The 14,188-nt window shown below is 57.5% G+C and overlaps 1 protein-coding gene across 1 annotated transcript in view; it reads right to left on the reverse strand.

Moving 5' to 3' along the window:
• The window catches only part of LOC144729032 (uncharacterized), a 49,979-nt gene extending 37,500 nt beyond the window's left edge, over positions 1-12,479 (reverse strand). Inside the window, exons 1-2 of the mRNA XM_078608864.1 lie at positions 11,131-12,479; positions 3,545-3,653 (exon numbers count right to left, since the gene is read on the reverse strand). Coding sequence (XP_078464990.1) covers positions 3,545-3,653; positions 11,131-12,479 — 1,458 coding nt within the window. The remainder of the gene's footprint in view (positions 1-3,544; positions 3,654-11,130) is intronic.
• Positions 12,480-14,188: the final 1,709 nt, after the last annotated feature.

The raw sequence follows: 14,188 nt of genomic DNA on the forward strand, positions 1-14,188 counted from the left end.
TTTGCCAGGTCCTTTCCCGGCACACTGAGGAGGGAGATACCCCGGTAGTTGTTGCAATCAGTACGGTCCCCATTTTTTTAAATGGAGACCACCAGGGCATCCTTCCAATCCTGTGGAACCCGTCCGTCCTGTGGACCAGACAGTTGTAATTATGTCAAATCGGGCCATCTGCACACAAATGCCACCCTCCCTCAGCAGTTCGCTTGAGAGGTCATCTCTCACGGGTGCTTTACCTGGTTTCAAGATCCGGATCACCCTTCGCACTTCAACAGATGCCAAATCAGCCAACCACAAGGAGTGCCTGCTTCCTCTACTATTTTAGGCACAGAAACACCAGCAGTGTCAAACCTACCTTACGCTATGATGTTGTTTGAGCTGATGGGTTTCCCCTCCAACAAGACCTCAGAGAAATCCTCAGCAAACCTGCGAACCTGTTTTTGGGGGTCAGAGATCTGATCACCATTATTTCCCTTAAGGGTGGTGATAGGTGGCGCGTTGCAAGTTACTTCTTGATAGTGTTAGAAAGTGATTTGTTCTCGTGTGCTACTGAGGCAGTTCCCATTTCCTCAGCAACTCCAGACTGCCACTCATCCTTGCAGTGCCGCACGGCTCTCCCAAACTTCCGGGCGAATGATGCGGTAAGCCTTCTTGTTCTTTGAAGTGGGATGTTGTACACAGTGAGGGTTCGCTTGCCACTTACTTTCAACCAGCTGGAACACCTCCTCCATTAGCCAGGGTTTCTGGGGAGGTTTGGACTGCGTTCCCAATGCACCCATAGCAGCTGCATTAGTCGCTGTCTTGAAACTCACCCATTTCCCCTCAGTGTCATGAGGAGGGTGTGGGGGTAATGTCAATCCCAGTTGCAAGCAATGGCGAAATTTCCACTTGCAACCTTCATCACCTATAGAAGACCAGGCTATTGTGGGCTTTATCCTGGCCCTTGATGGATGATTGCCAACAAAGTGAAAGTATGGTCGGAATATCTTACAGATGACAAGCCGATGGCCAGTAGGAAGATCACCTCGACGGTAGGTCCTGGTGTCAAAAGACATGGGCCCGCATTCGCTGCTCCGTAACTTAAGTAGTCGTCTTTGGTGGGGGCGTAAGCCACCACCACCAGCATCCCTCTCCTCCCGTTGATGGGGAGGCGAGCTCACAGTAACTCAGCTTCCCACACCTCGCCTCTGCGCTCCCCCTTCGTTCTTTAGTCCACACAGGCATACACGCCGCCTACACACATCTCACTTATACACACCACACCTACACACCCCACACCTAAACACACCTCACACACACCTCACACACACCTCGCCTACACACACCACACGCAAGCCTAGCACACATCTCACCTACACACCCCACAAATACACACCCACACACACCACACAAAATAAAGACAAAGATCCCCCATACAGCCTTTAAAACACTGCTAGGGAAAGTGCTGTTAGCGAGCACCTATGAATGTCGGCACGGTACACGAAGGGGTGGGTGGTCAGCACCACGCCCGGTCGCCTTTGTCTCCCTAGTAGTAGCGATTTTACACACTGCACCAGGTAATCATTTGAGGCTGAGTAGACCTAGGGGAAGCCCAGGACCGGTTCAAATAATTTCCACTGGCGTTAGACATCAGGGGGAATCAAACTCGGATTCCCAGGTTTGTAGCGCAATGTAGTAACCACTACCCTACCACGCCCCCAACACCACACACACCACACATCCACGACACACACCTCTCCCCCAGTTTAGCCTCGGCTGATGTGCTGCGAACTGCCACCCCTATCACTCATCCACCCAGTGGCAGAGTCACTGCGCTCCAGCCCGGTGCGGGAGGTCACACACAGAACTGTGATGTGATGCGCATCACAACCATAACTCTGAACCAGACACCAATCGCCCAGCTCGCTGTTCTGGCACACATTCTGCCACCGAGTATCTGCCAATGGCAACCGCCTTGCCATCATCAACCAAGAGCTCAAACGATGTTCCTCACCACCTCCGACTCAAGTCCAGATCCCCCTTCTGGGTTTGTGTTGTCACCATTCTGTAATCTCACCCAGATCCGGAAGAATGCGGCCAACAGAGTTAATCAACGCGGACGTCCAGAATAAACACCTCATTCTAGACCCGGACATGATTGCACCTTTTGGCTTTGATATTCCTTCACCTGTTCCAATAAGACATCGGTAGAACCATCAACCTCATCATAATATCATTTAAGGGCCGATGTGCATAAATGGAAACTTAGAGACACAAACCACAACAGTACGACTGTGGCCATGCAACACGAACTATGGACCGCATCGTGAACTACTGTAGTCTGCGCTTCTTTAACAGAGGAGGAGGAACAGCACCACTACACAAGCTCTCTCCTAAAACCCTCACATCGTGGTCAGCAGAGCCTGACATTGGCGTTGAGCTCCTGAAGCACATTGCTGCCATACTTAACACAGAAATTCAGCCTTGGTCTATCAACACTCTACGGTCTCCTCTTACGAAGTTTAACTAATTTCATGCGTAACGTAAAGACAGCACTGGAGGAGCGGGGTTACACGGGTACAGCCACGGCACCTGAGGACAAGGGGCAGGTGGAAGCAGCTCAGCATAGCAGGGGCAGTCGAGAAGACGTGGGGGAGGGATGACGGCGTCCAACGACACGAGGAGGAGAGTCGGGGTCGACTAGCCAGAGGAGAAACTGGTGGCAGTTGGCATGGCAATAGGCCGCGAGTGACGGGATGGAGAGGGAGGCCCTGGATAGTCCAGGGGGTGTATGACCCAAGGGGCCAATGTGTATGAAGATATAGGGGACGGATAATGCGTGAAGACAAAAGGCAGAGGCTAGGGTAAGAGCATTAAAGCCGAAAGGACCAGAGGGGAGCGGTCCCAGGGGAGCAGTGTGAAGCGGAAGGGGCAGGGCCAGGGCAGTGAGGAGAAAGTGCCGGGTTGGAGGAGGTTGGCGTGACTGACGGTATGGGGAGTCGGAGAGGGAGGGAGAGAGCAGGAGATCAAGTAGCCGAGTGAGTGGGTGATTTTGGAGAGAGCGAGTGGTCTATGGGCCGCTTGGACAACGTGCAGAGTTCTGAGCAGTGTGGACAAGGGGCACGGGAGCCAATATACACTGGAATAGTTTGCTGACGTTATTGTTTGTGGAGTTCTGATGAACCCGCCCGAAGTACGTCGCAGTCATACTTCACTTCTACTTACACCGACCATCCAAACACAGACGCTAGTTCCCAGACCATCATCCCGAGTTAAACCCAGACCCAGACAAGTGCCCCACCGCCCACCCACCCCCATTTCCATGTCTCTGTGTTTCGTGCCCCTGCGTTTCGTGCCCCTGCGTCTCCGTGGCTCATGTCCCAGTGTCTTTTTGTCTCGTTTTCCCGTGTCCCCGTGTCTCCCTGTCCCTGTGTATTATGCCACCGTATCTCGTGTTCTTGTGGCTCATGTCCCCAGGTTTCCGTGCTTCCATGTGTCTATGTGTCTTATGTCCCCGTGTCCCCGTTTCTTATGAACCCAGACAACTGACACCCCCCCCCCCACGCACCTGTGTGGAGTTGGCTGGGCAGGAGTGCGTCCCTGAGAACCACCCGCCGCGTGAGGCACACTGATCCACATCCACGGCCTGCAGGTCCAGGTCCAGGCGGATCCCACCCCTGGGAGCCAGATACATAGGACCCGAAGACGTGGTGACGTGGAGACATGGGGACACGGGGACATGGGGACACAAGATAAACCCAGGATGGCTCTTAGGCAGGCCAGCCTGAATGTTTCTAACTGGCGTAGATGTTCCATGGTGGGGGGTCCACGTTTCGCAAACATAAAGAAGGGAGGGCATGACTGTGGCTGAGAAGATTCGTTAGCTTCGTGTGGACAGACCAGGTCGCTTCCACACAGCTTCAGCCGATGAAAAGAAAATGCTGCTCGACTGATTCAGAGTTAGACCTCTGCTGCCCCACCAGTAGGGAGTTGTGGGGGTAGAGTGTCCGATAGTACAAATTACCCAGGCAGGTGCTTAGTTTTGGTGGGGCTGATGGTAAGGCTCCACCTCTTAGTAGTATGCACCAGGTTAAGCAGCATAGCCTCCAACTCCTTCTCTGAGTGAGCAACAATCACCAGATCATCAGCATATATAACATGGTCGACACAATAGGGAGCCATCCCTCGACTGTACCCAGGCATCAATAAGTCACCCAATGTATCTGTACCAGATGGATATTCCTCCGGTATAGCAATGGAAGGCTTCTCGAACTATGTGGTCAAAAATATGGTAAATAATGCAGGCGCCAGAGGACATCCCTGTCACACCCCAAGGTAAACAAGGAATTACTCTGACTCTCGGCCACGTAGCTTTACCCGGGCCTGCCCACCATCATGACGGTCCTTATTGATTGTGAGCAGAGAATCATGGATTCTGAAAGCAAGAAAAACAGCCCAGACCTATTGATGGTATCATAGGGCTTGACCAGGTCAATAAAGCGGAGATGTAGGTTCTGCTGGAATTCCCTACACCTCTGCTGCAGAAGGCGGACAGAGAATATGGCATCTGTGCAGGACCGCCCTGGCCTGAAACCACATTGGGGCTCCATAAGCCTCTCATCAGCGTGCGATGTTGAATAATCCTTGCCATGACCTTTCCCATCACACTGTCTGGACACAAAAGCCACCCTCCTTCATCAGTTCGCTTAGGATAACATATCTGCCCGGCGCTTTTCCTGGTCTCAGACTCTGGATCGCCTTCCGTACTTCCTCAACAGATGGCACCTCAGCCAGCCACTCGCAGGGGTTGGCTATTTCTAATATTTGAGGCAGTGCAGCCTCAGCAGGGTCGTCCCCACTTTGCCCAATTATGTTTTCTGTGCTGAGGGATTTCCCCTCCACCAGGACCTCACAAAAATTCTCAGCACAGAGACACACAGGCACACAGAGACACACAACAACAACCGCCATTCGCCACTAAGTGGCGGTGACGTCACCACGACGCTTGTGCCAGGCCAAGTGCATCTTGAGGCCACGTGAAGTGTCGAACGCCCGCTGGCAGGAGGTCACGGGGCAGACCCAGCAGGTGCCACGGGTCGACTGACCGAGATGACCGAGATGACTGGCTGATGCACCACCTGTTCCCCCTACTGTACCAACTTGCTGTGCTTAAGCTACCCGGCACTCCGCTCGTTGTTGTGAGCGTCGCTCCTCCGCCCTCCGTTGTTGTTGGAGGGCGACTGCCTCCAACTGCCCAGTAGCGTCCTTCACGAGCCTCCTCCACTGAGGCCGATCTTGACACTGCTGGTACCAGTCATCGGCAAGTCCACTCAGCTCCACGTCCTCCTGTACCACATCACTCCATCTCTTCTCTAGCCCGTGCCGCGCCCGTTTAGCCCCCTCGATCCGGCTGAACAAAAGCTGTTTAGGCATGCGGTGGCTGGGCATGCGGGCTACATGACCCAACCAACGCAGCCTTGCCTGCCGGAGGAGCTCACCGATGGGACTTTGCCCAGATCTTTCAAGGATTTGTGAGCTCCTCACACAATCCAGCCTGGTTAAACCCAGGATGGATCGTAGGCAGGCCAGCCTAAATGTTTCCAACCGGCGAAGATGCTCCATTAGGGGGGTCCACGTTTCGCAAGCGTAGAGAAGGGAGGGAATGACCGTGGCCGAAAAGACCTGAAGCTTCGTGCGGAGCGACAGACCAGGTAGCTTCCACACAGCGTTACGCAACCGATGAAAAGATATTGCCGCTCGACTGATTCGGAGTGAGAGAGACACACAGGCACACAGAGACACGCAGGCACACAGAGACACGTGCGAGACAAAGAACCCCATACACACTGTTGGAGCAAGTGCTGTTGGCGAGCAACTACGACGATTGGCGAGTTCCTACGGGCACATGAAGAGGCAAAGATCCCCAGTGAAACCTCCAGGGGCTGTTGGGGGAAAGTTGTGTTAGCAAGCACTCGAGGGAGTGTGTGCCGCGTGATCCTGTCTCTGTCATGGGTGGTGGTACTATCTTACGGGTAAACACGGAACATCGGTCCAAGGGTGCCAACCACATGCCAATGTTGGGCCAACGTTTCACGTTCACCGAGTGGATGTTTGGGGACTGCCATTGGTGATCCACCAATCATCATTACCCTGTTACGTCCACTGCTCTAGCGCTCCCAGTGTTGATCATGGCATCTTCTCTCTCTCTCTTCTCTGTTGTGTTTACTGACTTCTCAATGTTTTCCAAATAATCGTACAATGTTCTGTGCATTATTGCTTGCGTTTAGCATGTGTAACGTTTTCACCCCTCTCTCTCTCTTCCTTTTGGATGGACAAACGCAGAGAGGATGGAGGGGGGTAAAGACACAGAGATAAAGGATGAAGAGAGACACAACGAGTGAGGGATTGGAAAGAGCCAGACAGAGGATAGAGAGCGATAGAGACACGGAGAGGATGGAGAGAGACATAAAGAGATGGACACAGAGAGAGGATGAATGGGTTGGAAAGACTGAGTAAAGAGAGCGACACACAGACTGACAGTGACGGCTAGCGTGACTCTGTGGTTGAATGACATTGGTGGTGCGTCGCCCAATCGCCCTAATGAAGAAACCGCCCCTGGAGAGATAGATACGATGGAGAGAGAGAGAGACACAGAGATGATAATGGAGAGAAAGAAATGATGATGGAAGGACAGGGAGAGGATGGAGAGAGAGGAGATGGAGAGAGAAATACACACACACGCAGAGGGGATGGAGAGAGACAGACGCGGAATGGAGTTGGGACGCTGTGCACGTGCGCATAATGCACGGAGCTGAATTCGGCGCTGTGCATGATGCAGCTGATGATGCTATTGCTGATGTTGCTGATGATTATTATATTGCTGCCCGTTGTACTGCTGATGATAATACTGTTGCTGGTCTAGCTGCTGCTGCTGATTGCTGCTCATTGAGCTACTCATGATGATAATGCTGCGGTTACTGGCGGTGATGATGATGATGAATATGCTGCTGCTGTTGCCATGCTGCTGATGAAGTGCAGCGTGGATGGCGGGAATAATGATGATGAAGCGCACTGTGACGATGACGATGGAGCGCCCAGTGATGATGATGGACGATGCTGAATTTTGGCCGTGAGCGCGCGTTATTTTTGGAAACAATTCCTCATTAGAAAAGGGGAGGGGGTGAGAGGCGGGGTGGGGGGTTTTAGGATCAGCGCTCAGGGTGTGGAGGTTGGGGGATTAGAGTGTGATGGTGGGGTGAGAAGGGAGAGTGTGTGAGGGGAGGGTGTGAGGGGGTGAGGGGAGAGAGTGAGGGTGGGAGGGGAGGGGGTGAAGGGAGGGTGTGAGGGGAGAGTGTGAGGGTGTGAGTGGAGTGTGTGAGGGTGGGAGGGTGTGAGCGCAGGGTGTGAGGGGGTGAGGGGAGAGTGTGAGAGTGGGAGGGGAGGGTGTGAGGGGAGTGTGTGAGGGTGTGAGCGCAGGGTGTGAGGGGGTGAGGGGAGAGTGTGAGGGTGGGAGGGGAGGGTGTGAGGGTGGGAGGGGAGGGTGTGAGGGGGTGAGGGGAGGGTGGGAGGGGAGGGTGTGAGGGTGTGAGTGGAGTGTGTGAGGGTGTGAGGGTGGGAGGGGAGAGTGTGAGGGTGTGAGTGGAGTGTGTGAGGGTGTGAGGGTGGGAGGGGAGGGTGTGAGGGTGTGAGTGGAGTGTGTGAGGGTGGGAGGGTGTGAGCGGAGTGTGTGAGGGTGTGAGGGGAGAGTGTGAGGGTGGGAGGGGAGGGTGTGAGAGGAGGGTGTGAGGGTGTGAGGGGAGGGTGTGAGGGTGTGAGTGGAGGGTGTGAGGGGGTGAGGGGAGAGTGTGAGGGGAGAGTGTGAGGGTGGGAAGGGAGGGTGTGAGGGGGTGAGGGGAGGGTGGGAGGGGAGGGTGTGAGGGTGTGAGTGGAGTGTGTGAGGGTGGGAGGGGAGGGTGTGAGGGTGTGAGTGGAGTGTGTGAGGGTGTGAGTGGAGTGTGTGAGGGTGGGAGGGGAGAGTGTGAGAGTGTGAGGGTGTGAGGGGGTGAGGGAAGGGCGTGAGGGGAGGGTGTGAGGGTGGGAGCGGAGTGTGTGAGGGTGGGAGGGGAGGGTGTGAGGGGGTGAGGGGAGAGTGTGAGGGTGGGAGGGGAGGGGAGGGTGGGAGGGGAGGGTGTGAGGGTGTGAGTGGAGTGTGTGAGGGTGGGAGGGTGTGAGCGCAGGGTGTGAGGGGTGAGGGCAGAGTGTGAGGGTGGGAGGGGAGAGTGTGAGGGTGTGAGGGTGTGAGGGGGTGAGGGGAGGGTGTGAGGGGAGGGTGTGAGGGTGGGAGCGGAGTGTGTGAGGGTGGGAGGGGAGGGTGTGAGGGGGTGAGGGGAGAGTGTGAGGGTGGGAGGGGAGGGTGGGAGGGGAGGGTGTGAGGGTGTGAGTGGAGTGTGTGAGGGTGGGAGGGTGTGAGCGCAGGGTGTGAGGGGTGAGGGGAGAGTGTGAGGGTGGGAGGGGAGAGTGTGAGGGTGTGAGGGTGTGAGGGGGTGAGGGGAGGGTGTGAGGGGAGGGTGTGAGGGTGGGAGCGGAGTGTGTGAGGGTGGGAGGGGAGGGTGTGAGGGGGTGAGGGGAGAGTGTGAGGGTGGGAGGAGAGGGTGGGAGGGGAGGGTGTGAGGGTGTGAGTGGAGTGTGTGAGGGTGGGAGGGTGTAAGCGCAGGGCGTGAGGGGGTGAGGGGAGAGTGTGAGGGTGGGAGGGGAGGGTGTGAGGGTGGGAGGGGAGGGTGTGAGGGGGTGAGGGGAGAGTGTGAGGGTGTGAGGGGAGAGTGTGAGGGTGTGAGGGGAGAGTGTGAGGGGAGGGTGTGAGGGGGTGAGGGGTGAGGGGAGGGTGTGAGGGTGTGAGTGGAGTGTGTGAGGGTGGGAGGGGAGGGTGTGAGGGTGGGAGGGGAGTGTGTGAGGGGAGAGTGTGAGGGTGTGAGGGGGTGAGGGGAGAGTGTGAGGGTGGGAGGGGAGGGTGGGAGGGTGTGAGGGGAGGGTGTGAGGGTGTGAGGGGAGAGTGTGAGGGTGGGAGGGGAGGGTGGGAGGGTGTGAGGGGAGGGTGTGAGGGTGGGAGGGGAGAGTGTGAGGGTGGGACGGTGTGAGGGGAGAGTGTGAGGGTGGGAGGGGAGGGTGGGAGGGTGTGAGGGGAGAGTGTGAGGGTGTGAGGAGGTGAGGGGAGTGTGTGAGGGTGGGAGGGTGCGAGGGGAGGGTGTGAGGGTGGGAGCGGAGTGTGTGAGGGTGGGAGGGGAGAGTGTGAGGGTGGGAGGGTGGGAGGGTGCGAGGGGAGAGTGTGAGGGTGTGAGGGTGGGAGGGGAGGGTGTGAGGGGAGGGTGGGAGGTGGGAGGGTAGAGTGTGAGGGTGGGAGGGTGTGAGGGTGGGAGGGGCGGGTGTGAGTGTGTGAGGGGAGCGTGTGAGGGTGTGAGGCTGTGAGTAACGGTTTAAAGGGAGGGTGCGACGGAGGGGGCTATGCTGTGTGAGACGAGGGCTGTGTGAAGTGGTGTGTGAAGGTGATGCGGGTGATTCTGTCATCTGGCAATGTAGATGTCTCTCTCTGAATCTCACCGTGGCGCTGTCTCACCACGAATCAGATCTTTGGCTTTTTAACGTCCATTTCATAGCGAGCGTTTTGTAAATTTACCGTGGAACGCACTGGGCGGCCGTGACGGACATTCAACCGTGGGCTCCGGCTCAGCGGTGAGTGAGCGGAAAAGGTTTTCACGACCAGGATCATGATTCATAACAAGTTCAGAGTGGGTTAGATCATCGTCTTGATGCAATATCAATTATTTAACGATAACCCTCCACCACCCGACATAGGCGAATCAAGTTGTCACGTTATTTGTTTTTTTGTTTCAGCAAACCAAAGGAATGTTTAAACAACAAGCAAAATGTTGACTATTTAATGCTGGCCTTTTGAACATTCCTCATCATCCAGTTTCAACTGGGGGCTCTTTGCCCAACTTGAACACTTAATTTGCTTGGCTCAGTCGGGTGGTGGAGGGCTATAGTTAAGTAATTGACGTGATATCTACAGGACGATCGAACCCGCAAAAAATTAATCAGAATCAGAATATTTACTCATACCGGAGGGATCCGATGCGCTATACATCTCTTTTTCACAGATGTATTCTTTAAATGAATTACGAATCACTGGCCCATTCATCATCAAAATACTCATCATGAACATCACCATCAGCATCTCGTCGTCAGCATCATCATTACCAACCACGTGACCTGTAGTTGATCATGAGTCCGCGTGCCCCGCTCAGGGTCCCGCTCACCCACGCCTCACCTCCCCTCACCCCGTCTCACCTCCCCTCACCCCGTCTCACCTCCCCTCACCCCGCCTCACCTCCCCTCACCCACGCCTCACCTCCCTCACCCCGCCTCACCTCCCCTCACCCACGCCTCACCTCCCTCACCCCGCCTCACCTCCCCTCACCCACGCCTCACCTCCCTCACCTCGCCTCACCTCCCCTCACCCACGCCTCACCTCCCCTCACCCACGCCTCACCTCCCCTCACCCCGTTTCACCTCCCCTCACCGCGTCTCACCTCCCCTCACCCACGCCTCACATCCCCTCACTACGTTTCACCTCCCCTCACCGCGTCTCACCTCACATTTCTCACCTCGTCGTACCTCATCTTTGCGTAGTGCGTCACAACTGACCTCTTCTCTCCTGAAGTGTCGCCTCAAATCACTTCACCCCGACCTTCACCTCGTCTTATATCACCTGACCTTAATCTCACGCCCTTGACAGGGAGTCGAACCGATCGGTTGTCGTGGACGGTTCGGGTGAACTCAGGGGTCAGCAAACCAAAATACAAGAAGAGCCATTGTTTTAGAATTCGGTAAAAATGTAAACGCAATGCTTCACGAGCCGCGTGTGAATACGAGACTGTCCCGGATAGATACATAAATAACGCCCTCAATGCGACCGCGTGCGGCTCCCGCGCCGCAGGTAGCAGACCTCTGGCGACCTCCAAACACCAACACAAACCCGAAAGTTCGGTTACGGTTATTAATTGCCTGAAACCGGTTCAAGGTGCGTATCAGCTCAAAATAGACGAACAACACAATGACCTTGCGTGGCTTTCGGTTGGGTTGCGTGCGGCGGGGCCGTCCGAAGCCGCGGCCACTCACTTGAACTCGGGCGTGAGCTCGGGCGTGAGGCCGTAGAAGGCGGCGGTGACCGTGAGCAGCCACCCGGGCCGCAGGCGCCCCGCGTCGCACGCCAGGTACGGGGGCGACCAGCGCAGGTGTCCGCGCTCCGCCAGGAACGCGTGGCCCGTCTTCCAGCGCGGCGAGCGCAGCGACCTCACGTCGTTGGCGAGGGCGCGCATGCGGAGCGGGGGCGCCACGGGCAGCGGAGCCGCGCGCAGCTCGCGGAGCCACCTCCACTCCTCCTCCCCCTCCTCCACGGCTCCCCAGACCCGGGCCCCAGCAGCAGCGGCGGCGGCGCTTCCAGCAATTCCAGCAGCAGAATCATCATCAGCAGCAGCAGCAGCGCCACTACCGTCATCGGCACCGGCACCACCGCCATCAACGCCATCGCCCGCAGCGCCACCGCCCGCGAGATCCTCGAGAGCGATCGAGTGGCCGCTGCGCGACGCGCGCAGGTACAGGCTGGGCCCCCCGGGCGCGCCCGGGGGGCCCTCGCCCCCACCCGGCGCGGGCCCCCCCGGGTGCAGCGCGAGGGCGGCGCGAAGTGCGCGCGCGTCCCCCGCGCGCAGCAGCAGCAGGGAGCGCGCGAGCGCGTGGTACCACTCGGCCTCGTCGCGCGCGCTCGACTCGCGCAGGTCGCTCGCCTGCAGCGCCAGGTTGAGGAGATTCACGGCGCCCAGCAGCGACCACGCGGGCCCGCGCAGCGCCTCGTACAGCCGCGACGCGGGGTCCCCCTCCCCGGGACCCCCCTCCCCGGGCCCCCACCCCTCTCCGGCGGTGGTGGGACCCCCTCTCGCTCCTCTCTCATGACCGTCCGCCTCGGCGGCGCCTCTCGTCTTGTTTTCCTTCATCTCCTTCTCCTCGCCGCCGCCGTCGCTGTCGACTCCCGACGCGGAGGGGGAGTCTCTCCACCACGGAAGGTCGCGCAGCTGGTAGGGCCCCGCGCAGGGAGGGGAGGGCATCACCGCGGAGAGGGCCGCGGGGTCGCCGCTGAGCAGGAACCTCCGCGCCAGAACTTCCACCGTGAGCGGCACGCGGCGGCGACTCGCGTTACAGCGCGGGTCCTCCTCCTCCCACGGCCGCTCCGCGCCGCCACCACCACCGCGTCCCGCGCTCGACGCCCGGCCGCCCGAGGTGATGCGGGCCGCCGGGTGTCGTCTCACGCCGGTGCCGGCGGTGCCGGGGCCCGCGGCGGGAGAGGCCCCGCGTGAGATCCGCGTCGCGCGACCCGCGCCGGGACCGGGCAGCAGCAGCGCACAGCAGAGCGTGGCGCAGAGACAGAGCGCGCAGAGACGCCAGCCTCCGGCAGCAGCCACCATCATCACCATCAGCGCGACGCGGCGCCACGGAGAGAGGGAACGAGGAGCGGTGGTGTCGAGGCGAGAAATGGGAGAGAGGGGCGGGAGGAGAGAGGGTGGTGTGGACGGAGAGAGGGGAGGAGAGCGGTAGGGAGAGGCGGCAGAGAGAGAGCGGATGAGAGTGAGATACCCTACTGTATTGAGAGAGAGTGCGAGAGGCCGAGGCAGGAGTAAGAAAAATTGGAGAAATGAGAGGGAGAATGGGAGGAGAGGGGGTGGGGGGAGACGTGGGTGGAGAGGGCAAGAGGAGATAGAGAGAGAGGAAGGGGTGCAGCGATGGAGTGAGAGGGAGGGGGTGGGATGCTGGAGTGAGCAGGGCTGCGCGTGCGTGTGGATGTGTGATTGCGTGTGGCTTCGTGAGTGAATGCGTGTGGGTTCGTGAGTAAATGTGTGCGTGTGGGTTCGTGAGTGAATGTGTGTGGGTTCGTGAGTGAATGTGTGTGGGTTCGTAAGTGAATGTATTTGTGTGGGTTCGTGAGTGAATGTGTGCGTGTGGCTTCGTGAGTGAATGTGTGTGGGTTCGTGAGTGAATGTGTGTGGGTTCGTGAGTGAATGTGTGTGGGTTCGTGAGTGAATGTATGCGTGTGGGTTCGTGAGTGAATGTGTGTGGCTTCGTGAGTGAATGTATTTGTGTGGGTTCGTGAGTGAATGTGTGTGGGTTCGTGAGTGAATGTATTTGTGTGGGTTCGTGAGTGAATGTATTTGTGTGGGTTCGTGAGTGAATGTATTTGTGTGGGTTCGTGAGTGAATGTGTGTGGGTTCGTGAGTGAATGTATTTGTGTGGGTTCGTGAGTGAATGTATTTGTGTGGGTTCGTGAGTGAATGTATTTGTGTGGGTTCGTGAGTGAATGTGTGTGTGTGGCTTCGTGAGTGAATGTGTGTGGGTTCGTGAGTGAATGTGTGCGTGTGGGTTCGTGAGTGAATGTGTGCGTGTGGATTCGTGAGTGAATGTGTGTGTGTGGGTTGGTGAGTGAATGTGTGCGTGTGGCTTCGTGAGTGAATGTATTTGTGGGTTCGTGTGAGCGCGTCTCTTGATGTGCGTGATAATGTGTGAGTGTGCGCGTGAGAGAGTCTGTGTGCGTGTGTAGTAAGTTCGAGGAAACGAGGTCGGAGTTGAGGCACACACTGTTTATTAACTCAGTGACAGGCACAATCGTTGAAGGGGTAACGGCCCCTTCACCCGTACTATGGGAAACCCACCCTAGTACTAAGCCCTCTGTCCTGTTCCCCAGTCCTCCTCTAGTGGGCTACGGGAGGCTGACTGATCTGGCCCTGGCAAGCACAGATCTCGGCACCAGCTAAGCCGGCCTTGCCCTGACAAGGGCAGAGGTCCGGGAGCTCTTGGTCCGCGCCGCTGGCTTACCCAGCTCGGCCCTGACAAGGGCAGCGAGACAGGGGAGTCCCAGGGCCTAATCTCCGAGTCTTCGATCTTCACTGGTCAGCTTCGTGTCGAACTGGCCTCGAGCTCTCTGGCTCCCCGCCTTTTATAGGGATCCCCTCAGAGGGCCGGGGGCGTGGGGGATAACGGATGTGGACGTCGGTGTGACCACCCGTGTGTGTGAGTGCAGACACCCCTGTGTTTCTCGTCCGCCGTTTCTCCGTAATAACCCCTACATCACCCCCCCCCCCCCCCCCCCCTGTACAGCTCGCAGCCGTCCCGGCTGCAACAATCCCTCAAC

The sequence above is a fragment of the Lampetra planeri genome, chromosome 31 (genome assembly GCF_965212315.1).
Source record: "Lampetra planeri chromosome 31, kcLamPlan1.2.h2, whole genome shotgun sequence".
Lineage (NCBI taxonomy): Eukaryota > Metazoa > Chordata > Hyperoartia > Petromyzontiformes > Petromyzontidae > Lampetra > Lampetra planeri.